Source organism: Erithacus rubecula (genome assembly GCF_903797595.1).
Source record: "Erithacus rubecula genome assembly, chromosome: Z".
NCBI lineage: Eukaryota > Metazoa > Chordata > Aves > Passeriformes > Muscicapidae > Erithacus > Erithacus rubecula.
In genome coordinates this window covers 16,879,901-16,906,709 of record NC_136661.1, presented here as the reverse complement: position 1 = coordinate 16,906,709, position 26,809 = coordinate 16,879,901, and the positions used below count along the sequence as shown (strand labels likewise).

The window sequence follows — 26,809 nt, the reverse complement described above, 5'->3', positions numbered from 1 at the left end:
CTTCCCTGGCAAGTCAGAGCTTTTCTCCTCCTACAGTATGCTCACATAACTGCTTGAGCAAATATTTCCTTAAATAGTTCTGCTAGAATTGCTTGGGCTAGCTTCAAGATCTATAGTATTAACATCTATAGTTTTAAAACTATGTTTTTGCAAAATGTTAAGCCTAGAGGTGATATCGGAGTAATAAGCAACCACATGGGTTATGGGATGGATGCTCGCTTGCTGCAGGGACAGTGTCAGGGAATCCTGGAGCAGAGAGACTGAGCAGAGTGAGATGGGGTAACTGGCTAATTTCTCTCTGCTCCTCTGTAGAAGAGCATCAGCAGCCAGACAGGAAGAGGAACCATTGACATGTACCAGCAGCAACCCAGCACTGACAGGACAGCTCAAAGCCTTCAGAATCGGTCCAGGCATAGAGCTGGGATCTTTGGAAGGTCTGCCAGCAGAGCAGCACCATATCCTACAACTACAAGCCACTCAGCTTGCTGAACGCCATTATTTTGTTAGTCCCTATGCTCATGAGGAACCAGCAGCTGACATCCATCATCAAGCACAAAAGCACACAATTAGTGCCTCCAGCGAGAGAGACCTGGGCAACTCAAGTAACAAACACTTTCCTGTTTGCTGGCTATTGTATTTAATATAGCACTTTACAAGTATGATCTAATATATTGTGAGATTTGGGACGTAGTGTTACTATGGTTATAACCTCCTTTGCTTTCTTCCCGTTGCAGGGGGAAGGCAACAAATTGCAGGCAACAAATTAAAAGTAGAACAGGAAATATTATTGTTCACAGATATTAACTGGTCCAACTCTGGACTGTCTTAACATAATTCTCTGTCTCCATCATCAATGAAGGTTTATTAGAGTTAGAAGAAAACAAATGATCATGGGTACATAGACTGGGGGACAAGCTTATTTTTGCTAATTGAGATGGAAAACTTCTGAGGCCCAATTCCCACCTTTGGCTGCTTACTATGTAGCTTGCCAATCTTTTAACACTATTACAATTAGATTTATACTAGCTTGCCAGACAAAATACACAAGGAATTAACTGGAATGATTAGAAATGGATACTTTTTTCCCTTTTTACTTTTAAAAGAACAAGTTACCCATTTGCCAGAAGCACATTTAAAATGGAACATTTACCAAGAGCTCTATATAGCCCTCATAATTTCTGTTCACCTACCCGAAACCAATCAGAAGAAGTAGAAGTCTATTTAGGAATATGGCTGTGATGTATTTTAATCCATAAATAATACATGAAACTGCCCAGGGAGGATTTAAAAAGGGAGTTCATTTAAATGGATAAGAAATTTTGCACTTGTAAATAAAAATGGTTGAAAACAATGCAATTTTTTTGGATAAAAGATAATTCTATTGTCCACTAAAAGTATTTTAAAGAAAACCAAAGAGTCTGAAATTACTGGCTCAGTTTAGAAATTATGACATTAAACAAATCAAAGTCAAATTAAAAAAAAAAAAAAAAAAAAGCCCAAAACAATACTGGGAGATGAGAGGTCTGGTCAGGTTTTAGACAGACTATCCAAACAGCTGGAAAAGATGTAGATTCTCTGAGGGAAATTTGTAATGTATTTGACTCATGTTTTTGTGGAACTGTGGATTATCCTAAGGGGTTTGAAAGAAGAAACATATGCCAAAAAGTTACAAACATTATCTGGAAAATGATAGTATTTTAGTAGTTTTCCAACATAGCCAGCAATAGAAATTAAAGTTTAAAAATAATGAAAGAAAAAGTAAAACAACAATTGGGGTGGTCAAAATGAGAGAATACCGATTGGTGAAGGGGATTCTTCTGCTTTGTTTTCACAAAATAGAAATAAGTTCATGTTTCCAAAAACTAGGCTTTCTTTAAAAGACATGCTCTCAGGATTAATTTTTTGAAAACATTATGAACGCCTTTCTAATTTTTGTAATTTTTTCATCCCTTAAAATGACAGAACAGAAATAAAATTCATCATTAATACAACTCTTACTGGCTTGCTCTTTCAAGTCACATATGTACTACACTCTGTAAGTGACAGACTACCCTTAACATGTGTAATACTGTCTCCTCAAGTAAATCTGTTTTATAATGATTATGACTTTACAAACTATTTATTTTTAGAGATTTGCAATATGCTTCCTCTCACCATATTCAAATACTTCATAAAACTGGAAATTATGGAGATATTTTGTGTCTTCGTACGATTACATCTTCTCACGTTAGAAGTCAGTTTCATGCAATTAAAGATGAAGCTGGAATGCCTTACAATGTCACTTTTCCAGACAAAGGTTGCTATCTTTCATGAAATCTGTCAAACCCAGACAGTGTGTGTCATCTTACTAATTATCAATGATTTACTAATTACTATATCAGTAATAAAAGAAAATATTTAGAAACTAGTCCAAGTAACTTCTTCTTGTCTTGATTATAAGGTTTAGGGTTTTTTGTTTCTACTTCAGTGATCCAGTATTTAGCATTTGAGAGGGGTACTAGGTACTTGTAGAAGAATAATGCAGAATTTGCAAATCTTGCAAAAGAATTCAATTGACAGGACCAGTGACAGACAAGTCTCTTTGTAAAAGGATGTGTGAGGTGCACCTGATCAATGACAGGTGGGGACAGATGTGATGGGCACTCAGGGCTTGGCATAGGACACCATGTTACAACAGAATCCCTGAATACAGGGCCCTGAGGGGGCTGACACACACCTCCTTGAGTTGCACAGGTATCACAGCCTCACACCTCAATGGAGCTGACAATTAAAATACACTATTTCCTAAACAAATGTGTCCAGGCTGATGGAAGCCACAGAGAGCGAGACTGTGACGTGCAAATGGCAAGTGGCTCTAAGAATGCTTTTGGAGTGATTAATATGCAATTTCACGACTCTCAGCACAAGAAACTTGATGAATCTCAGTATGCCACAGCAAGATGCAAATTATTTCTGAGTCAGGCAAATACTGTGCTCATTAAATTTTTGACCAAACCAGCTTTGAGCACAAGAAATTTTGATCCCCTTCTACTATGGGAAGCCTTCAGCTGCACATCCTGAGATGGGCTGCTGGGGGTGGTCCATGTTGGCAGTTCCACACTGGAGGTTCCTAGCACAGGAGGGATTCTCATGTATAGGTGGTTAAATCTGCTCTTCATTGAGAAGTAAAAGTAGAGTCATACTGGTGGACTAACAAGACATGTGGCTTGAAGACCAAAGCATCATTGCAAACACATGAGCAAAACCAATCCTGAGCATAATTCAGAAAGTTGAACACATGGAAGGAGGTTGTAAGAGCACAATTCTGTTCTCAGAAAAATTCAAAAGTGTTTCTGCCTTTAATTTTTTGTTTGGAGGACACAGCTCTGCAGAAGAATAATCAAGTTCAAATTGTTTGCAAGCTTAACAGTTTTAAGGCTGAATGATGAACACATCCAAACCTTCAGGGAAAAATCCTGTTTGCTCTTTTAGTCCAAAAATGACAATTAGATTTTAAGCGGCACAGTTGAGCAGATCCAAACACCAGTTTAAAATTCAATCCAGAATCCAGAACATAGCCGCTAACTGAGAAGCATCTGGGGACATCCTGAACAGACCACAGAATTTATAACACAAACCCCGATTTATTTAATAATCATAATAAATATACTAAAATACATTAATATAAAGGCCAGAAAAGTAATTGTGTTTACCCAGATGCAAAATTCTAAACAAATCCTACTTCAAACCCATTACATTTGAGAAAGTCTGAAACTGGGTTTTCACTTCACCTTCAAAAATTATCGATGAAGAAGCAGAATTTTAATTTTCAGTAGATATTGAATAAAAAAACATGAAATGAAAAGAGTTCTGCTAGAGTGGAAGACCTGTATCTACTTAGAAATCACGGTTTGGTAGCTTCTTCCAGCACCCAAATAAAGAATGCAGATTCACAAATGAAATCTTAAAAAAGAATATGTTTTTCTTGTGATTTTGATTTGACCTGTATCTCAATATTGGATCTGTTACAGAAGCAGAGGCAGTCTTTTTAAGATGTGCTTAACAGCTCATGCACAAATATTTCTCCATTTCAGTAATCGGGTCTGTTTTAAGACAATAAGACGTGACAGGTAGCACATTTGCAGGAGATCAGTGATTCCCTTGGTTGTTCTGCAAGATGCAGGTCTAAAGGCATAGTGACATCAACCAGCCGAGAAGTGCAGTAATCCCCTGGGTCTAGCTGTCATGTCTCATTGTCCTTATGAAAGAAAAATGGTAAACAAGGAAGCCAGTCTGCAATTATGAATTTATGGATGTTTATTAATGAGTATCTCAGACCTAGTCAGACAGCTCCTTTTGGAGTATTTTTCAAATTTCACAGGCTGTTTCAGAGTGGTCCTTCAAAACTCATTAAAAATACCACCATCATTAGATTATGTGAGAAAAAAAATCCACATTAAAATGTTAACACAAATACACTTTGATAGCCTGGGGAACACAACTCCCTCTAAGTTTCAGGCATCAGCTCTTTCCAGTGAACAAATAGTCCAGGGATGAAAGAAAAAAAAAAAAAAGGAGATGCAGAAAAGGTTTTAATTCATAATGGTACAAAAAAGAATTACTCAAGAGGACTTCAAGGACCAAATTTAATATATGTTTTAAGCCACTCAGACAAAATTGAAGTATCAGGAATCATATTTTATTATTTATGCTAAAGCAATCCTTCAGAAAAATTGCCAGACAATTACACAAAAAGATAATGAGGATACGATGACACAATTTGAATACAGATTACCCAGACAGACACCCTCTCGGCCATTTTTTACTAACTCCAGACAGACAGTTTGCAGCAGCTCTCTTACCCAAACTACCCCTAAAATCAGGGAAATCACCCAGTTTAATATCAAATTTAGTATTATTTTAAAAACAGAACTTAACTAGAGCAGGAAAATATTAAGAGAGAGAAACACTGATGATTTATAATGAGTACTGGTACCAGACAGGGGAGTAGGCTTGGGATGGCAGTGGATAATCAGTTCATAAAAGTGTCTTGGGCTACAGGTCATATACAATATAACACAATATCTTTTTTATGTGAGAGATTTACTTGCATGTCTGCTTAATGCTTTGCTGCATGCCTGGGTATACAAATGATCCTTTAGAGAGGTACAGTGCTGTTTCATATATGGTGTTTAACAGTATCCAGGCACCAGTCTGCAGCTGGAGTTTTATAATTGATCAGAACATATTTTCCCCAAATAAAACTAATTTTTCCACAATTTGCTGTACAACAAAGGCAAGTATCTACTAAACTATCTGACAAAGCCTTAAGAGCAATCTGTCCAAGAAAAAGAGAAGAAGATAACAGAATACTGCTTACTGCCACCAGCTAAGATCCAACTAAGTTAACAAGTTTTGTCTGAAGTCACATTTCATTTTACTGCTTTGGAGAAACCCATTGCTACTCATGCATTTGACACATTTGCCTTCTTGCTGATTAACCCAGGTGCTGCACATTGCACAGTTCAAACTAATTTCTGAGCACCATGCCAGTGAGTTTATACACATGAAGCCATTCTGGTTTAAGAACCTAAGAGGCTCAGTTTATTCTACTGTGTTCAATATACAACTTCAAAAGGCAGTAAGAGAGGAAGAGTGCGGCATTGCAGCTGCGATATATTTCTACTCACCAGTGAACCCTCTCTCCCCAAGCGCATTTCTGCAGACTCTCCATCTAAGAGACACACTCAGTGCTCACACACCCACAGGCTGAGCAGAGCCCAGTTGCAGGTCTGGTGTCCTAGCTCAAGCAAGCGACTTTGATAGAGCCACAGAAGCACGGAGCGAAAATGAGAGACTGATCTTCCTGTAGCAGTCTTACAAGTCTCTGATGTGCATTATTGCACATGTTCAGGTTCCAAAGTGGCCACTGCTTCAGCTCAGCATGTCACAAAACCTTGTCACCAACTGCTTCAGAACCACTACTCCACGTAAAGACATAGGGCACAGTGCTTTTCCACATCTATGCACATTTAGACATTTCTATGGCAATATAAAAAGTTATCTGATCCAAATAGAAATATTTCTATGCAGCACTAATGTAAGTGATCCAAAGAGGAGACTGATTAAGTTCCTAAAATGATCTTAATTATATAATCATGGCAAACAAAGAAAAAAAACCACATATATTTGGAGCATTTCATGTGCAATTACATGTATTATGATTTTTTAAAACGAAGGAATTAAAACCGGCTAAAAATACTAATAACATATATTTTAGAATTTAAAAAAAAAATATTATGAACAATCAAAATAGGACCAAGGATCTTATATTTGTGTAAGTGACACTATTTTATCTAGGTCCAAGATATCACAAGATTAACAGAATATTTAAGGATGCTGGTTTATAACGACTGACATGACATATCCCAACTCTTGCACAGCTTTTGATGTAGGTACCAAGCACTTTTCTTTTTTACACTTCAGAAATAAACAGAACCAAGGAAAATGAGATACCTTCTTACTCAACAGTTGTACCTGTAGACAGTTACTGTGCTGTTACTGTGCAGTCACTGTTTCTACTCTCATTACACATTCCCATTTGAGCAAGATAAAATAGTTAATTATTTATGCTTTGGTATATGTCAGCTTAAAGAAAAGGTTAGCTTAAATTGTCTTCACCAGTAGATTACCCCAGCACATTTTACTTTGCTGCAAAACCAAAGATGAGCACTTGCAGTACTTGATATGTCATTGCACTTCAGGGCCACTAATCAGTGTTGTTGGGTAACTTCTCAAACAGCATATGGCTGCTCCCCACAAAACCTGACTTGACTGCATTTTCATTTTGGTTGTTGCAATTATTTTTTCAAGTTGAAGACAGAAAGATAGATGCTACAACAAACACACTATCTTCTCTTGGTATCAGGGAAAAAACTATGAAGATATATGCATTATTGTAAAAAAAAAAAAATTAAAAGAAAAATTAATAGTATTATTCCCAAAGAGAGTTATAATCAGGTGACCTACAAGTCCAGGATTTTAGAAAAATGAAGTTAAGAGCAGCAGCAGCTAAAGTAAAACTTTTTTTTCACAGGGCATCAGTATTTCTTCCTTTTCTTTTATATGAAATACAGAATTACATCTTCTTGAACTGCTAGTATCTGGTTTATTACCAGCTCCCAGAGATATTGCTCAAGAGCCATTCATAGTCTGAGTGGATTTTTGGAGTGGGAGTGTATGTTTCCAAACAAGGATCTACAACAGTAAATGCACACTCAAGTGTACACACTCAAGTTGTACTGGCTTGAGAAATAATATAGTTAAAGAGTTACCAAGATCCTAGCACTGGCATTTTCACTCCTCAGAACAGGCAAAATCATTGTGAACAATAGGAGCTGTGCACTCTCAAATCTTCCTATTTAAATCAAAACCTTTTTTCCTAACTTCAAGGATGATGAACAACTTGTTGAAGGCATATGATTACAGACTCAAGACAAACCTTACAGGGAAAACTTGCCTCTACAGTTTTTGATCACTTGGACTTAATCAAGCCACAGAGAATGTTCTTGTCAGTGATCAGCACGATCTTTGCAGACACAGTGCATGATAAGAAACAAAAGCAGAGTTACCGAATGGAAACTGTCTAGACAATCAGCAGAAACTTGAGCATTAGCAGTAGGCATGAGCATGTCTCTGAGCCATGACAAGGGAGGATTTTGCCTTTTCCTTAGAGAGACCTCTCTTGAGCACAGCTCCCACCTGTGAACAAAATGTATAATCTCTTCATAGGTTTCTAACTGCTTGTCAGGCCATTTCTACTGCGTGAGCTCAGACCACATGAGCAAGAGATCAAATCCTATTTTGAGGACACAGCCACAGCATTTAACTACTCAAACCACACAGCTTGGCTGCTGCTATAGCAGCAGGCATGGAGTAAAAGTGAGGGAAACAAAGGGCTCTCATTTCACATCCTGCCTTCACTCTTCTTTGGAAGAAAAGGATGATAGCATAATGATTCTCAAATGTCTTAAAGAAGGAAATGTAACAGTGTCCTAAATTTGCTAATAAATCAAGCATCAGATTACTTCAATTCTAATCACCATTTCTATTTTTTAACCCAAACTATAACTTAATAGCGGTGGAACCACATGGAAAATAAACTGAGAATATTGTTGATATATACAAAACTATAAGCAAATAAGTATAATTTGATTTGGGTTGTTGTTTCTCTTTTCCTTTGTAACTTTAAAAAAGGCCAGTTTGGTTCCCATGAGTATATTTCTTTTGCAAAAATTGATTATACAGATGTTTATGAATTTAGAAAAGTAAAGCAAGGGTGTTGCAAATCAAGCTTGGGAAAAATCATCACAGACTGCTTTCAACAACTGCAACACAGAAACACTTTAATACTGACCCTTCACCAACTATAAACTATAGGAAGCATCCAGTGCATTAGCTGTTTCCTGCTGGTACCTAAAGTTTAAACATTTGTGCACAGAATGAGAACTTGACAGTCAGCTGACTACAAAAATGGCTGCTTTGGTAGTAGTAATGCTATTAAACCTATTAGTTTTTATAACATTAGCATAATATTTAGTATATTTGAACTCCTTTTTTTTTTTTAATCCAAAAAAGTCAGCAGCTTACTAACACTGTCAGTTAGAATGATGCTAGTCTCAGTGGCAGCATGCCTAACCTCAAAATCATTGAGGTTCATTACAGCAAGCAAGCCACTAAATCTCCTCAGTGTCCAGTGGGGACAATCAGAATTGTGCTGATTGAGAGGAATCTACAACAAGGATACAAAAGGGTCACCACACCTAAACAAACACTGTGGCTGAAGGCAATTTCAAACTTTATATATTTTGTAAACTAGAGAGACTTCTTTTTCCAGGGAAAAGTAAAATGAGATTCAAGTCCTCACATTTATTTTCTCTTAAATCATCTGGTTTTCTAGTATTTATTCTTTACACTCTGCCAAGCAATATTATAATTTACAGAAGTTTTTACAGATAGAAAAAAAACCTGGAAGCCCTCTCCAATGCCAAGTGACAGCAGTTTAGAGTGTTTAACTGGTGAGTAATGCACTGATGAAATACCGCAATGCAAATTTTTTTCAAAATATTTAGGACTTAGAGATTACTTGCGGAAATGGTAATGTTTCCTAACAAATCAAGTGTTTCAAGAACAGACCACCCAAATGTATTATCATAAAAAGAAGTCAGTTACTTAATTACATAATAGAATGACACATTTCTACGTTACTTCTCTATTTTATATTTTTTACTTTTTTTTTTTTTTTTAACAAAATGTATTCTCTCTAGAGAGTAAAAGATTTACAACAGGAGGCAGGTTGAATTAATTTGCTAGTAACCAACTTCCTCATGTTCCAATTACTTTGGAAATAGTTTAGCTTGAACCATGATACTGTACATACAACACAAGGGAATGAAAACACTACCCCTTTTCCGCATCTGAAATGGCTTTACTTAGACCACCTACGCTGACTTAAACCGTGCACACTCTCAAATAAATTTAAAAGTCATAGAATCATAGACTTGTTTAGGTTGGAAAAGACCTTTAAGATCATTGAGTCCAGCCACTATCCCAGCACTGTCAAATCTACCACTTATGGACCACTTCTCCAGTGCTTGACAACTACTTAGGCAAAGAAATTTTTCCTAGCATCCAATCTAAACCTACCCTGGCACAACTTTGAGGGCATTTCCTAGCATCCTGTCACCTGTTCTCTGGGAGAAGAGGTCAACCCCCGCATCACTTCAACCTCTTCTCAGGCAGATGCAGAGAATGATAAAGTCACCCCTGAGCCTCCTCTTCTGCAGGATAAACACCCCCAGCCCCCTCAGCTGCTCCTCACAGCTCTGGTGCTCCAGACCCTGCCCCAGCTCCATTCCCTTCTCTGCACTCACTCCAGCCCCTCAGTGTCTCTCTTGCACTCAGGCCCAGAGCTGGACACAGCACTCGAGGTGTGGCCTCAGCAGTGCCCAGGACAGGTGGACAATCCCTGCCCTGCTCCTGCTGCCCACACTATTGCTGATCCAGCCAGGATGCCATTGGCCTTCTTGGCCCCTGGGCACACCCTGGCTCATGTTCAGCTGCTGCCACCAGCACCCCCAGGTCCTTTCCAGCCATTCTGTCCCAAGATTGTAGTGCTACTTGAGGTGTTGTGACTGAAGTGCAGGACCTGGCACTTGGTCTTGTTGAACCTCAAGCTCAGCCCATGATCCAGCCTGTCCAGATCCCTCTGCGGAGTCTTCCTGCTCTCCAGCAGATCAACACTCTCACCCAGCTTGGTGTCTGTTACAAAGTGACTGAGGAGGCACTTGATCCCATCATCCAGATCATTGATAAAAAGGTTAAACAAGACTGGTCTTGACACTGAGTCCTGGGGAACCCCACTAGTGACCAACTGGATGGAACCCCATTCACCACCACACACTGTGCCCAGCCATCCAGACAGTTTTTCACCCAGTGAAGAATACACCTGTTCAAGCCATGAGATGCCAGTTTCCATAGGAGAATGATGTGGAAAACAGTGTCAAAGGCTTTACTGAAGTCCAGGTAGACAATATCTACAGCCTTTCCCTCATACAGCAGACAGGTAGGCTGGTCATAGAAAGATATCAGTAAGGATCTCTGGCTAAGAAGAGAAATCCTTAGGGTTTCCTAAACCCATTCTGTTTGGGCCCAAACCTGGCATATTCAATAGAATGGCAGTCAAACAATCTGCTCCATGACCTTTCCACAGAATGGTGACTATCCTTAGTCCTACTTTTGTTGCTAAGATATTTATAGAAACATTCTAAGTGCCTTTTATGAGAGTAGGCAGAGTAAGTTCTAGTTGGGCTTTGGACCTTCTAATTTTCTCACAATATCCTTGTAGGCACCCCTCAGTTGCCTGCCCCTTCTTCCAAAGGTCATAAACTCTTTTTTTCCCTGACTTCCAGCTAAAGCCTCTGTTCAGTTAGTTTTGTCTCCTCCACTACTGGCTCTTGTTTTAGCACACTGGAAGGCCTGCTCCTGCACCTTAAGGATTTCCTCCTTGAACAGGGGTCCTGGACTCCTTTGCCCCTCAGGGCTGACTCCCTGAGTCAGAGCTCTGCCAACTAGGCCCCTTGATAGCCCAAAATCAGCCCTTCACAAGTCCAGGGTGGCAGTTTGCTGAACCCCCTCCTTACCTGTCCAAGAACTGAAAACTCTTTATTTTCATCACAGCTGTTCCTAAAATGACCTCTGACCACCACATAACCCATCATTCCTTCTCTGCTCACAAACAGCAGGTCCAGCAGAGCATCTTGCCTCACTGGTTCACACACCAGCTGTGTGAGGAAGTTGTCTTCCACACACTCTAGAAACTTCTAGGCTGTTTCCTCTCCACCAAATTGAAATTCCAGCAGACATGTGCTAAGCTGGAGACCCCTACAAGAACAAGGGCTAGTGAGACTTCTTTGAGCTGTTTATAGAATATCTCATCTGGTTCCCCATCATAGTTGGGCAATCTCTAATACATTCCCTGCACGATATCTGCCTTGTCATCTTTCCCTGATCCTTACTCATTAACAGTCAATCCTCTTGTCACCATTGTTAAGATCTAGACAACCAAAGCATGCCCTAAAGCAGATGGCTACTTTACTGCCTCTCATTCCTTGCCAATCTGTTCTGAAGCGTTTACAGCCCTATACTACAGCACTGTAGTTGTGCAAGTTTCCCCACCATGTTTCCATGATGGCAACTCTGTCATGGCTACTGTCCTGTGCAAAGGCTTCCAGCTCCTTCTGTTTGTTGCCCATGCTGACTGCATTGGTGTACCTGTACTTGGACTACTGATCCCACTGCCTTTTGGGGGAAAGAAGCCCTGACTCCTTTGTGACCATTTCAAAGGTCCATGGTTTCTAACACATCAACAACCCTTGTGCCTTTGCTGCCACATAGATCTCCATCCTCTACCTCCATCGAGAGAGGAGACCAAAGGACTTTGCTAGGACACTTTCATTAATTCAACATATTTTCAATTTTTGGTCAAGAACTACTGTATTTCTGCTACCTGAGCAAAAGTGAGATATTTCTTGAGTTACTTCACAGATTTTACAACTGACCACCTAAATATCATATTTTTCATATTCTCAACTAGTCTTTGACAAAACATTCAACTAAAGACTGCTTAAGCAATAAAAGGTGAACTAGAAATAATTAACGTAAAAATCAATCTGCATGTTGATGTGCCACCCTTTATTTATGCCAGTCTGCTAGCTTCCAGCAGTCAGCAATTCACACCAGGTATTTTTAACACAAATAAACACACAGTTCATATTCAGACTTCCATAAGTTCTTCACAACTAGTCCCTTAGTACACACATATATTACTAAATCTCCCCTTTTTATCTTAACTGTCCTCAAAATGAGGAAAACTATGTTTGCAAAATCTATGCAGCAATGATATGTTTGAATGGTCATAATTACCTAACAGAAAAATGCCTTAAACACTGGATAGCCTAGTGAATATTTAGCAGAAACAAACCGTATTTTCTATTTGAGAGCAAAGTGCTGAAACAACTACTTTGTACTTCACTACCTATAAGCCATATTGTGTGTTCATCACCATTTTACAGAATAGTAAAGTCTACTAAAGGGACTATCAGTATCTGATGAGAAAGCAATATGTATTGGCAATCCAATAGAAAAGGGTAACAAAAGGACAAAGTATTTAAATAATTGAATTTCACAGCAGATAACTTTAGTGGGTGCCATAAAACGTGCTATATCTGAGAAAACATGAACATACTGAAGGGGAACATGGAATAAAACTGGATCAGAGGTGCTCTGGCAAAGAAAGTAGGGAGATAATAGGGATTTTGTAAAAGAATTCAGCACTGTTCCTTCTCCTTTTCTGGGCAATTACCCTACATATTATTTTTTTTCTTTTTCTTTTTCTTTTTCTTTTTTTTCTTTTTTTTTTTTTTTTTTTTTTTGCACTGCAGGCCTACCATTTATTTTAACATATTCAGTGGGTGACTATGTACTTTCCTTGGGTGGCTGTCCCATTGGTGTACTTCTGTGAACCTGAATTTCAGAGGATCCTATACCTCATCTGAAACTAATCTACTGTGCAAAGAAACTTCTACTGATCTCCTCACTGCACTAAAACTGTTTAAACCAGATGTGTCAAAGTTATTCTGCAAGAAGGGGTTGAATTCCACATTTAATTATGCCCCATGGAGCAGGTCATAAACCTCATGCTATCACTGACAAACTGTTTTTGATCCCTCTTGAAGAGAAGCTGCTTTGGCCCAATGACTAAACATAAAAAACAGACCTATACAAAAAATAAAAAATGTTTTAGACTTGCTTTGTAAACACAAGGAAAATAATTGGAGAAGCAAATGGTATTAGATGTTAATGTAGCATTGACTGACAAACAGTATAATGGGATAGAAAACAGCTAGCAGTGTGGAAGCAGATCTTGTGCAAGTTTCTACTTCTTGGGAAGTATCCCATCTGCCTCATTCTGCAACAGAATGACTTGAAGAAGTTTACAGCCTTCCCATATTACAGTGCACTGTAAAAGACCATGGAAACATCCTAGAATAAACCTCTCTCTGAAAAGAAAGGAAGGTACATTGAAAGATGCAGAATTTCACTGATTCTGTTTACAGCAAAGATATCTTTATCTTCCAGCTCCAACAGCAGTGTTAGTACGTCCACTGGGAACAAAAATCTGCAGTTTAAAAATTAGAAAAAAACTTGACAAGGACATGGCTGGCAGAAAAAAGAAGAAAAAAAAATCAAGATGGCTTGTTAAATCCAGTACCTAACTTAAACTTTCTAACCCATGCATCATTGCATTTGTTTGAGAATTTTTCATACCTCTCTACAATACATAGCTCCCAGTTGATCATCACTGCTTCATACCTTATTTGCTGCTGACAGCCTCCCCTAAAATCTCTTTCTTCTTAAATTATTGTCTGGTTTAAGCAAAAACAAAAAGGTCATATTTTTTTGCTAATACTGGTGGACTACATGGCTTTGGACTGCTGCTTTTTGAACACTTTCTACAACAAATCATGTGACTTGGACTGGCAGAATTTAAATCCTATGTTTTGAAAACTTACCACAGATCTTTCAAAAGCAATACTAGCTCACTCTTTATTAGGTACGTAAATAAAGGACCTTTGCTTTTCATGGATGAGGGCAGTCCATGCCATCAAGTTTTCTCTCTAGTTTCAGTGTTTTATTCATAGGCTGTCACCTGTGATATTCTGCTAACAGCAAAAAGACATATGTTACGAGAATGAGACAGAAAAGACTGTTTTCAAATGATCTTGGAAATAGCAGAAAGAACAGAGAACTGCATAGTATTGTCAAGAGTTACATTAGGACTTCATGGAAGCATTGCTGCCTAGTGTGTATATGTGGTACAGAATATTTCACTCCAATGCAGGAGAGCTTCAGCCTGAACTCAGCTTGATAGCTTCAGCAAGGCTTCCTTCAGGCAGCATGCCCATTAGCCTGCAATCTATCACAACTAAACTGTACTCCTTAGGTACTTGCTATACACTACAGCCAGGAATGAAAAATTCCCAGTTTAACTGATAAGTAGGTTCAAAATGTTGAGGCAGTTTCAGGTACATAATAGCTACTTACCAAGGATGAAACCTGTGGCCTGGCAGAGCATTTGCCTTGAGCAGAAAGTTTAGTCCATGATTCACTGGTAGGAATCAAGATCTCACTCAGATTCTGTTAATGGGCATCAGTGAATCCCAGCAAAGAGTAACAGAACCTCTGTAGCTCACTCAGTGTGACTTCAGGCAGAAGCCTGGAATAACACCATCACCTGTCAGGTTAGTTGTGCCTTTATCTCCATGAGTCTAGAAAACCCCTGCAGGGAGACTCCATAACTCCTCTGTTTGAGTGCAACCATGTTCTCCTGGGGAAGATCCTCTCCCAGTGCCCAGAATGAGTCATTCAACACACAACTTCTAGCTATTACTCCTTATGTCACCTGGCTTTACCACAAAGAGTTTGATTTCATTATATTTCTAACTGCTTCTCAACTATTTTTACTGCATTTTAGCCTTCTCTTTGCCAGACTAGAGAAGCTCAGCTTCCTTGCAGTCTCTCTTAATTAGAAGGTGGGTCCTGGTTACCCAGGCAGCTTGCCACTGGACCCTCCTCCACTTTCTCCACATCACTGCTGACTTGAGGACTCCCTGACCGAAATGCAGTATCCACAGAGGAAGACAAAGGGCACGGCAACTTGTGTGCAGCTCTGCAGAGCTGCTGTTAACACCCAGAACAAAATTTGGACAACTCATTCATGGTACTAATCACTCGTGCAATCTGTGCAATGAAAATGTAACCAGAAAGAGAGAGATCCAGATGGTAGTGGCTAGATCTGAAATGTAATTAGTTCAGTCAATACAGTAGTGTATTTTTAGATCTTCCACTAGTCAAAACAAGAGATGTTGCTTGAGCAAATTTAACATTGCTTAAAAAACAAAAAACAAAAAAAAAACCCAAAAACCAAAGACACAAAAACCAAAAACAAAAACAAAAAAAGATTGCAAAAACTGTTTGCATGTCAATTCTACAGAGACTTTTCTGACAACTTAGGCAAGAGCTGGAAAGCATATTTTAATTCATACAATGGCTAAAGGTAGGAGCACTGCCAGAAAATATGATTTGGAACAATTCTTGGAATACAGAGGTTCATCTGTTTTGCAAAAGAAAGAATCAGAAGCACATTAAGTATAAGCAGCTATTTTAAACTTGCCAATTAAACAAGAACACCAATAGCTAACAGATGCAGTTATTTGCAAATGGTTTCAGCAAAACATACATACTACATATGACAAATCCTGATTGAAACTTGTGTCCCAGTAGAGACATGACTACAATACAGACATATCTATTAAACTCAGAATTTGTCAGAGGGCTATTACATTAGTTATTTAATTTGTGTTTCAGTAACAGTATCTTTCAGACGCAAAGTTGGAATTAATCTAGATTGTCACTTCCCAGAACTATTTAAACCACTCAACAGAAAACTTGCCTTTGGAATTATTCAGCATGGACTAAGAAAAACTGTTCCTATTCTGAAGGATCTCTTTCCAAAAAACAGACCTAATTGTTTCCAAACACACCTCAGAACACTGAGGAAACCCAAACCTTCACAAAGCAGTTTAAACACTGTGGCTTTGATTATCATTGACACATAACATCCATTACATTGTTTAGGTCTGTTTTGATAAGTGCTACACAAACACAGTAAGAGTGAAAACACAAGAGGAACACATATCATCTGGGAGGAATGAAAAAAAGGAGACATCAGCCAAGTAACAAATGGCTACTTCATGTCTCGAGCTGTGTAATTGCCAAATTTCAAGAAGAAGGAGCCTGGGAGTAGGGTACGAACTTCCAGAGGAAGGGCAGCTAAATGGAACATCACTATGAGCAGGCCATCACAAGGAAAAGGTACTGTAAGGAAAGTCAAAAAGGCTCATACTGGAAAGCAAGAAAACTAGCGAAAAGCTAGATGAGTACATTCTACTTATAAAACAATACTGTTAAGTTTAAAATAAATTTTTCTACTTCAGAAATATGAGTCCAAGGGTTTTTTATGGAGGGAGACCAACACCAAGAGGAAAAAAACAAAACTGCACAAATCCACCCCACCTCCCTCGAGAAATGAGACAAGGCAGTAAGGAACTGCATTATCCATTTCAAGAAGTGCATAAGGTAAACTACAGTGGTTTATGTTATGCTGCATTTCAGTGGTTAGAAATCTTCACTGGAGTGGTGAAGAGTCCCATTGGCTCAATACAGAATAGTGGTGGTAGCCAAGATAACAGTGATAAACCACTTTAAAATGTCTGGTGTACCACAAGAGAGCTGTGTTTCAATGACATCAAAAATACATGGCAAACCACTCATTAAAATCATTCATTCAAAACACAGTTTGGCAGTTTTCATGGGGCCAGTTTAAGACTACAGATTTTTATTTATTTAAGCATTTTTGTGAAGTGACAAGCCCTTTTGAACATAGACTGAACTTTTTTCTAAATTACTGCAAACACAGCTCAACTTTTGTTGTTTTTATCTTTTGCTTTCACTTTTTGCCTAAAAAATTTTATGAAATATTTTTAGTTTCTGCCACCTTCTACCCGTATTAAGCAACCTAGGATTGTAAACGAGGACAGAGTTTTCAGGCTGAATGCAGCGTAATCTCCACTCCCCTAATCATGCAGAACCTCCTCCGCCTCACATCTGCAGGGCTGGAGCATTGCCAGTGGCAGGTCTGTTCTTAACGGCATCATTCCTTCAATGCCCCTGGGGATTTCCTGCAGAAGATAATTTTGACCATATCTTACTAAAACTTGATGCCCTTTGATGGCATCAGGTTGATAGTTAGTTTGATAGCCTGTGCAAATTTGGTTGACTGTCTTGCTTAATTAATAGAATTGGTAGTATTCTCAGTAATAAAGAAACAAACCCCTTGATTCACACTACCATGATGACTAGCAATTTTGGCAGCTCTGCAGTTCAGACCCAAGGCTGAAGTGGCACAGGAGTAAAACCACTGTTTCCTGTTCTGCAAACTGGCTTTTGAAGTCATGGCTGTAACACACTGGAAAGACAGCTTCTGAGCATAAACACAGGACAGTTTTTAGGACTAACCATCATGCTCAGTCCACAGAGCCTGAACCAAGATTAAAATAATATTTGCATCAAGTGAAACTATAGCTGTAAAGAGAGATAATTTTGTGTTAGTAAGCTTGGAATATTATACCTGAACTTGCTTAGAAAGTATGTACTTTAACACAAAATTAGCTTGGGTGTAACTATTATTGGTTTTTCAGCAGAACCTACAAACAACTTCTATTTGCTTGCCCCTAAATGTAACAAAAAGATGTCCTCCACACCCATAAAGTTTTATTTTAGGAGCCAGAGGCTTCTGAAAGACCCAGGTGAACTAAGAGCTGGCTCTCATCTTCCTCCAACCACAAATGGAAAGGTGGAAAGTCCTAAAGAAGGAACAACCCTAATCCTATTACTCTTTTACTGCTTCCACACCATGCCAGCCAAGCACCTCATCCACAGTCACATTCACTGTCTCCCTCTTGCGGGATTAATGGCCCTTTCCTTGCTGCTGTCAGAAGGTAGTACTGCCACCAGGAAATTTCCTTCAATTTAGCTAGCATCAGGTTTATCTGAGATTACTGGTTTTTTGCTTCTTTGTTTTTGCCTTTTGGCAGGACTTAATAGTATTTTAAAACTTAAAATTCATTTGCTAAATACTATTTGTTATTACTCATTCTTTCTGCAAGATTATCATATTTCAAGCACTGTTCCAATTCTACAAAATACTGAAAATCACTTAGGAATATCTGAATTAATATTTTCCATCATATGAATAAGAGAAACAAATAATTTTAAAGAAAATTAGTTTATACACTTCATCTTTAGTTTTCATTTGTTGTAAATTAGATTTGGAATATTTTCATAAATGTTAACATTCCTCTATTTCAAATGAGAAACTAATAGTTTTGTAGATATTAAACCAAAAATCTTGGCTGAACTGCTAATAACCTAATAGCTGAGTTTGTGTGTATATATATGTGTGTGTGTGTGTGTGTATACACATGCATGCACAAAAAGGCAACACCCTGAGTTTAATTATCTCTACAAGAAGATTCTCCTTTATTATTTTTTTTTTATCATGGTAGAATCTAAAAAGCCCCACTAGAGATTGGGGCCCCACTGCATGATGTGCTGTACAGACATCTATTAGAACTCAGTTACAGCCCAAGAGAGTTTACAAATGTGTATTTCTCCTATGATGCACATAAATACAGTGTGGCTGTTCAGTTCTTCAAAACTAGCCTGAATAATACCCTTGAGAGCACAGACTATCAAGAAATTACTATGATTTGAGTCTGACTATTCATGTATTTTTTTAAAAACTAAGTAGCACTTCAGCTTAAAAACATTTTGAGTAGTCTATTAAAAGACAAACATCAAATGGACTTTTAACACTTTTATAAAAGAAAGCCCAACTAAAAATCAATCAAGTTTTTAACTACTGAACCAGTCAAAACAGGAGTGCAGCTGCAACGACAACCTTTTTCACATGGAAAGAGGTGGGTAAACGTTTCAGTTTAGCTTTAAGCCAAAGAAATTAAATCAATCTCTCACACTATTAAGAATAAAAAATAACTTGGTGGGTCTTCTTTGTTTCATCCATCTCACAGTGTTTTTATTGATAATGACAACAGCTCATGTGGCACACACACTCGATAATTATTCCGTTTTACTGCATTGCATGATGCACAGCTGTTGACTTACACCCATTGCAATAGATACAGATACAAACAGAATAGATACATACAGAACAGAGGCTCAGCCCCACAGCATAAAATGCATGTGTAACAACAAAAACAGCAGATGGATGCAGACAAATTCCAAAAATAAGATAAAGCCAGTCAGAATATTCTCAGCACAGTGGCAGATAGTTATCTGCCTATATATCTGCCTGTATAGTCTTCTACATCTGTCTACATAAAACAAATATATATGGCAAACTTCTTTTGAGGCATACACAGAGGATGAAGATACTTGTTTAAGTGTTAGGCCAGCAATGAACTTTATCATCATAAACAGTTAGAATACTTCACACAGGCCTGCAAACATTCCTATTTAAATGTTTCTTTTCATGAGAACTGAAGTAATGAATAAAGACCTCTCTCTTTCTTAATATGCAATTGGATTCCACAAGGAGTCCCCAACCAATCAATCCTCTTTTTTTTAACCTCTAAAAAAGACCCAACAAAAACCCCCTGCAACCAAACCAACCAAATGCCCCCCCTCCATCCCCCTCCCAAAAAACCCGCAAAAACCAAAACCAACAATCCACTGAACAAAACCCCTCAATGCATCAACAGCATTTATCAGTCAAAAGGGTACCATGTATGAGTCCTGTGTATTTCTACAGTGTATTTCTAAATATTACATTGGCAGTGACAGGAATATCAAAACATAATTTTTAGAGCATATGAATAAAAAGATTCACAAGTCTTATCATGATGATTCTTTACTGGAAAGCTACTGACAGATTCTCTCTGAACTGGTTTCAAGTTTGTAAGAGTAAGCTACTGAGTTGGTAACCCTTTAAGTATAAATCTTTAAGGTAAACTGGCAGTAGTAGTTAATGTAAATACAACACAACTATTTTCAAAACTATCAGTTGAAAATTTTTCACATTTTTGCCATTTCCTGGCCAAAAGCAGCACCTCCTGTTCATTTACTGAGTGCTACACTCCAAGATTAATTTCACAGCATAAAGGATACTGAAACATAAAATGTTTATCATCAAAGAATGGAAATATTAAAATTATTAAATAAATTAGAAGATTAAGGTCCCCAGGATCAGAGAGGAAATGTCTGTAACTTTGCTTTGCATCCGTACATCTCTCCCTCCCTGGTCTTTCTCACTTATCTTGCTCCTTTTCCACCATCTCTCCAGAACTCAACAGGAGATCAAAAGATGGTCCACCCACAGTAAATCAAGCTAGAGGCTGCCAGTCTGGAGAACACAGCCAAGCCACAACTGTAGGGGAAACGAACACAACTGCACTTACATCAGCAACAGAGGTTAATAATTTTTAAAGGACAGAAGTCCCATTTTCACTGGTTTCACAATTACAAAAAGTGAGTCTATGGTTTAGACATACAATAAACAAGGTTAAAACATGTTATTCATTTTTTAAAAAATTACTCAGAAGCTGTTTTCATTTTTCTAGGAAAATACTATTTTTTGAAACCTGTTCTTTTTAAATGTTTAAGTTTATATCCAGCATGATTCACTAATTTCCATTAACATGTCTGCAAGTGTAACAATATCCGTATCCTTTTCAAGCTGTGTGAATGTGGGATTTTTTCCAGCGTTTTCTTTAAAAGTTTAGCTGGCTGTTTTATAATTTGTCACCTTTTGTCTTCTTTCAGCAGTATGTCATTAAGTCTTTAATTTGGCGTTTCCTGTTGTCTGCAGAGGGATATATGCTGTTTTAAATCCAAAGGACTGCAGACATAGATGGTGGGTAAAATCTGTGAACCATAAGTAAATTCGTATAAGGAACATACAAAAAAGATTGTTCTTCAGTCAGACTTAAGCCATTACTTTCTTCAAAAGAAGAAAAGACGCAAGTTAAGAAAAAGGCACCGCCAAAGACCTTCTGCCCAAATGTGCATCTCCATGAAGTTTCCTGCTGAGTGCATATGAATGCACTGCGATCTGGGAAAAGGATCCAAATAGGATTTCAAACATCCAAAAATTTTAACTCAAACATTTAGGTATTTCGCCATGCTGCTATTCATTCATTCACTGATTTTTTTTGTCTTAGTTTAAAGAGATGCTAAACAAAAGGAGAAGAGCTCTACATGTATTTACATTCCAAAACTAAGCTCCCCTTACCACCCCCCTAGTCTGTCATCCCTTCATAGCTAAACAAACCGTAAAGTCTAGCCCTATGTCCTTGAAGCAAAGTCACAAACACAGTAACAGAAAAGTTTGGCCTTTCAAGAAAAAAAAAAAAGAGACAAAAAGCGGTTTTAATCTATTATAGCTGCCCATGCTGTTTTGACACCACATTCAGATAATATGCGCAGACTGAACTGGTGGAGGAGTGGGATCAATTTATTTATTATTTTGGCTCTTACTAAGCTTTGACAATTTCCCAGTCATGAATAGCTATTCCTGTCCTACTGCTAAGACTTGCTCTTAGATACAAGTGATACATTTACCAAAACAATTTCGCAGACAAAACCAGAGGCTCAGTATTTTACCATGTAAATGGCAGGCAAGGTCGATGGTTGGCTCTGCAGCTGAGGGGTTTCCACACAGATGAAGCCTGACAGACCCAGCCCCTGTGCCACAAGCAGCTGCAGGGCCCTCTTAGGAGCTGCTGGGTGCTTCAGCCAGGGCAGGTGACATGCTGCAAACATCAAAACCTGCCATGTTTTCCCCATTTCTAACACAATACTTTTCACACAGTACATACAGGCAAGAGGCTGTATCTTTCCCAAGGAGGTGAGAATCTAAACAACATTAGAAAGGTACATCATTCTCTGAGAAAATCCACAGTACTCTGTTTGTGCTGAACTCTAAACAGCACATGTTTGTCTCTGGAGGAAGAGGCAGCAATACCCCATTTGAGGCAGAGCAAAGCATGAGAACAGAGTGTGAAAAACTCAGTGGATTACAAAGAAAGTTCCTTCCCATGAAAAATACACTTAACTCACCTTCTCTAAAAGGATTCATCATGAATTATACCGTCTTCTGTTTGTGAATCATATTTTAAACCTCACTATAGTATATACAGATAAAAGATTTAAACATGGGAATTTTACTATAAAGTTATTTATTCTTACTGTGAAAATGCAAAAATATATCTACAGAACAAGGCCTCCGATGAGAGTGATAAACATTCCATTGGTCACACTTACAAAATTACATCTTCTAACATTACTAACAATCTGTTGAGATCATTGCTACAAGGATGACATCTTGAATTACATCCTGTTCCATTTCAATTCTTTCTGATGAAACAGTGCTAAGCACCACCTTTTTGAGCATTAAACATGCAACAAAATTTTTCCTAGGCTGCTGCTAAAATAGATTAGACTTTCTGACCATTTCCATGATATGTGTTTTGCTTTGTTATTCACAACCAGCCTTAAAAGTTGAAGGATTCCAGAACCTGGCTTTCCATCTGGCTTGTTTGGAAAAGTTCTGGCCTTTTCTGTGCCAAAAATACAGGAGTTTTATGATCTTGAAAGTTGTACAGGTTGAATTGATTTCTGCTATCAAGTATGAGGCAGAAATTTATAAACAATGTTTATATAACATATTTAACTGCTCATGACCAGCATTGTTATATTCATATAATTTTAAAGAGACTTCATTTGTATGCTTATTATTTTAAAAATATACTTAAAAGGTTTTCTGAAGCTGTAAGCTGTCATGAACTCAAAAGGAAAATTTTCCTAGAAATGGTCAAAACTGCTGCAAAGACAAATCTGTGTGGGGAGGGTATTCTGAAAACATAGAAATACTATACCTATTTCATCCAACTCCCCCCTCAGTCTCCCCCACAAGGCTTTCCTGCTATTTACCTAAATCCACTTTAAAAGTGGACTAAAAAAGACACTCAACATTCTCTCAGAGAGCTACTGTAGAAGAGCTATTCCTTGAGAGATATTTTGGGTTAGTTCTTCATGTAGACAAGCCTTATGTGATACCTTTCTTGGCATAGTTCCTAATGTTACATCATCCACCACAATGCTTCAGTCTTTTGTCAACAATTTTGTGGGTAGACAAAGGTATTCTTTATCCCAAATTCTCTAAACACTTATATACTTCTCATCCATGAAAAGCTTTTTGTATATAAAGTGTTTTCATTAAGCATTTGTATAGAAAATGTGAACTCTGAACATTACTTTGTCATACCCTGAAGATTGTCACTAATATTCTTCCTTGGTACAAGGAAATTTTCCATCCAAATTAAAAAGAAAGTTCCCTAGCTGTATTCTTTTTAAAAAACAAACACTGAAACTTGCTGTGTCAATCTAGGAAATTATGTATTTAGAACTCCAGAAGCATATAATCTTTAGGACTCAACTTGAAATAGTTCTTTTCCCCCACCTTTATAATAGAAAATTACCTATTCTGACATAGTAGTTGTACTGCTAATCCAAAACAGGGTGCATTGAAATGATGATAGAAAATGTGCAACTGTGCAGATACATCCATCAAGAGAAAGGCTTCCAGTAGCTTTAAGACAGAAAACAGCAAATTCTAGATTTCAAAGGGAAAACAAAAGAAATAAAAATACAATTTCACACTTTGTCAAATGAGAAACTACAAAATAGGTAAGATGTCTCACTCTTTAAAAGCAGTCAACTTCGCCAGCCAGCCTACTCCAGTCAAAGTAATAGAACGTATCACTATGTAGCCTTCACTTCCCATAAAATAACCCTATCTTATTCTTATCTGGTGGGATTATCAACATTGCATGAAAAGATGATTGTATTTCACTCGAAAGTTGGAAACCTTTAATACGGAATTGCAATAATTACTTGTGTTTCACATATATCATTGAATATATCCCAACATACATTAAAGATGCAATACAATCATTGTTTTCCTATCTCCATAAACTATTTCAAGAGACATTGGAAAATCACTGTTGTTTTGCAACATGCTAAACTAAGTTTGAGCACACAAAAAGCAGGTCTGTTGAAAATCAATTATTCAGTCTCAGAGAGTGGTAAGGCCAAAATATGTAAAACCATTTATTAAAATAATGTCCTCAATATGACAACAAACGGGGCACTGCAGAAAACAAAACTCTTCTGGACATCATCACAAGGCTGTTCATGACCTGGTTAGAGAAGGTGTTCAAAGGCATGACGTGGGAAGCGTTGAAAAAAGATACATGCAGTCATACACCATGACGAAGTGATCATTTTTTTGGACTCTACAGTCTGCATGATTTCCATCTGCTGTTTATTCATTCTCTTCACCCTCATCCACTCATTTACATGTTGTTAGAAATAGACACATTTTATGTCTAGCTGTTTTACAGTCCAGCTTTGTTCTCTGGCTTCCCTCTTCCCCACCCAAACTCTTAAAATCTTCTAGATTTTTCTAACAGCTTTTTTGCTACACTGTCAACCTGGTTGCTAAAGTGTAGAAGACTACCACAGCAGTTCTAACTCTCAAATCTAATAATTGAACCTTTCTCTTCTTGCATTCAGCCTCCTAGACACATAATTCCACTAAACCTTTCTACTTGGCCCATAGGACTTTGACGTATTTGTAGGTTAGAGAAACACACACAGTGGAAGAATGCAAACCCAAACTAGCCAACAGGCATGTCCCCTGTGAAAGAACATACATGTATTAGTCAGCAGTGACACTGCTTACTGGCTTATTCTTTCTCTAATAATAAAAAAAAAGTATTTTCAAGAGTCCATTGCGATTTTTGGGTCCAAGCTGGCTGGAACATCATTCCTTTGCAGTCCATATCAATAGATTGTGCATCAAACCAGTTGCAAGAATACTGCCTCTGTCTTGCTATTTAAAACAAGATTAGAGCTCTTCCCTTAAAACCCAAGTCTTAGCAGTGAAGTCCTTTCACATGTTAACAAGGCAACTCCACACCAATAAACATCCTTTGCTCCTGAAATTTCAATAATGTTATAAAAGCAAGTATGCAGAAGCAAGTGAAATGGGGGGATGGGAGGGGAGGGTAGACCTGTTTATACAGACTGAATTTTGTCCTCTCAACTGCCATTAAAATATAAAAATAATTACATTCATCAGTAGGGTCCTATTTTCTGTCAAGACGTTTCCTTGATTCCAGGCAGCCTCTGGAGAATGAGTTCTTCATCTCTATGTGCAGGTTAGACCTAATGAAGAAAGCATAACCCATGCAATTTGCATGACATTCTTTGACAAAAGCAGAGATCTGCTTTTGTATCTTCCAATTAGAAAGAGAGAAGATCTCAATTTTAGTTTAATTTTTTTTCACTGGAATTCATCATTACCATAAGGCAGTTAATTACAGTTGGAACAATGCATGGGGCAAAACAGACTGAGAACACCTTGTTTTGGGGTTTTAGTCCTGGTTTAAGAGCCAGCGTGTTTAGACACCTTCAGAAGATGGATGCTGGTGAGGATTCAGAGCAAGCAGCCTTGGCTAGCTTGGAATTCCTTGGTAAAGAGCGATTAGGAAAACACAGATTATTAACATCAGTCAGCAGACATTACACCTGATCTCATGCTTTTCTGATTACCTGCCCCAGGACACCTTTGTCTGGGCCAAAGGGTATTTAGAGGGAGGAAAGCAGCTGCAGCTGTAGCCACCACTATTTTATCTGTGTCCTGTCTGGAGTTTAAATTGTGTGTGTCATACTGACGCAAGACACTAAGATGGTTCAAGTGTGCTAATAATGCTTAGTGATTTTGGCAGGAATCCAGGAACACCCTGTACAAAGGAAAAGCAAGGCAGACTATGACAATTTTCAACGGTTTATAACTTGCTCAACTCTCCAAAACTTTTCAAGGAGCTAGCAAAAGACTCCCCCACTTTCTACCTTTTTCCGGAAAAGAAGTAGCTGCAAGTAAAAGAGATCCTTTCAAACCAGGAAGCATTAATATTGAAAGAAGTACCAATAGCACAACAAATTTGCGCTTCCCCTGAAAAATTCAGACACCATCTGCATGATAAAATAGCAGCAAAACTCCCTTATGATAGTCAGTTATCAGCCTGCAAAACCCTTATGAGCTTTCATCATGTAAAACCCCAGTTCTACAGTTCTAAAAAGACATTTTAAAAAATGCCAGAAGTTGCTTTAAATGTGAGGACCTCCTAACATGAATTTGTTCCACTGGTAATAAATCTGTCTATCAAGAATACTACTTAGAATAACTAATTGTATAGAGCTCCTCATATCTCTGAAACATCATGTACAGTACTAGACATAAGCAGGGTCCACCTGAATCTTCAGGAGACTACCACTATCTCACTTTTATATAAAGAGCCCTTAATCACAAACTTCCACTACATGCCATACTTTTGCAAGGTATTTTAATTCAGAGGGAGAAAAAAAAATCAACTTAGTTACAGAAGAAATCAGTTTAATGATAGGAAATACATTACTGCACACTAGTCTGGAACAGTTGGCCAAGCCATCAGAAAGCTATGATTTTTAAAAAATGTTTTCTCTATATAAGCCTTGAACTGACCTA

The 26,809-nt window shown here is 38.0% G+C and overlaps 1 protein-coding gene across 7 annotated transcripts in view; it reads right to left on the bottom strand.

Moving 5' to 3' along the window:
- ARL15 (ARF like GTPase 15) overlaps positions 1-26,809 on the bottom strand; it is a 219,115-nt gene that overhangs the window by 56,257 nt on the left and 136,049 nt on the right. Inside the window, exon 7 of one of the 7 annotated variants that reach the window (XM_079330432.1) lies at positions 17,108-17,339. The exons of 5 other annotated variants lie outside the window; for them this stretch is intronic. In XM_079330432.1, the coding sequence (XP_079186558.1) occupies positions 17,235-17,339 (105 nt within the window). In that variant the 3' untranslated portion in view covers positions 17,108-17,234. Of the gene's footprint in view, positions 1-17,107; positions 17,340-20,834; positions 21,103-26,809 lie in introns of those variants that run through there. One more of the 7 variants, XM_079330433.1, reaches the window with a different exon arrangement.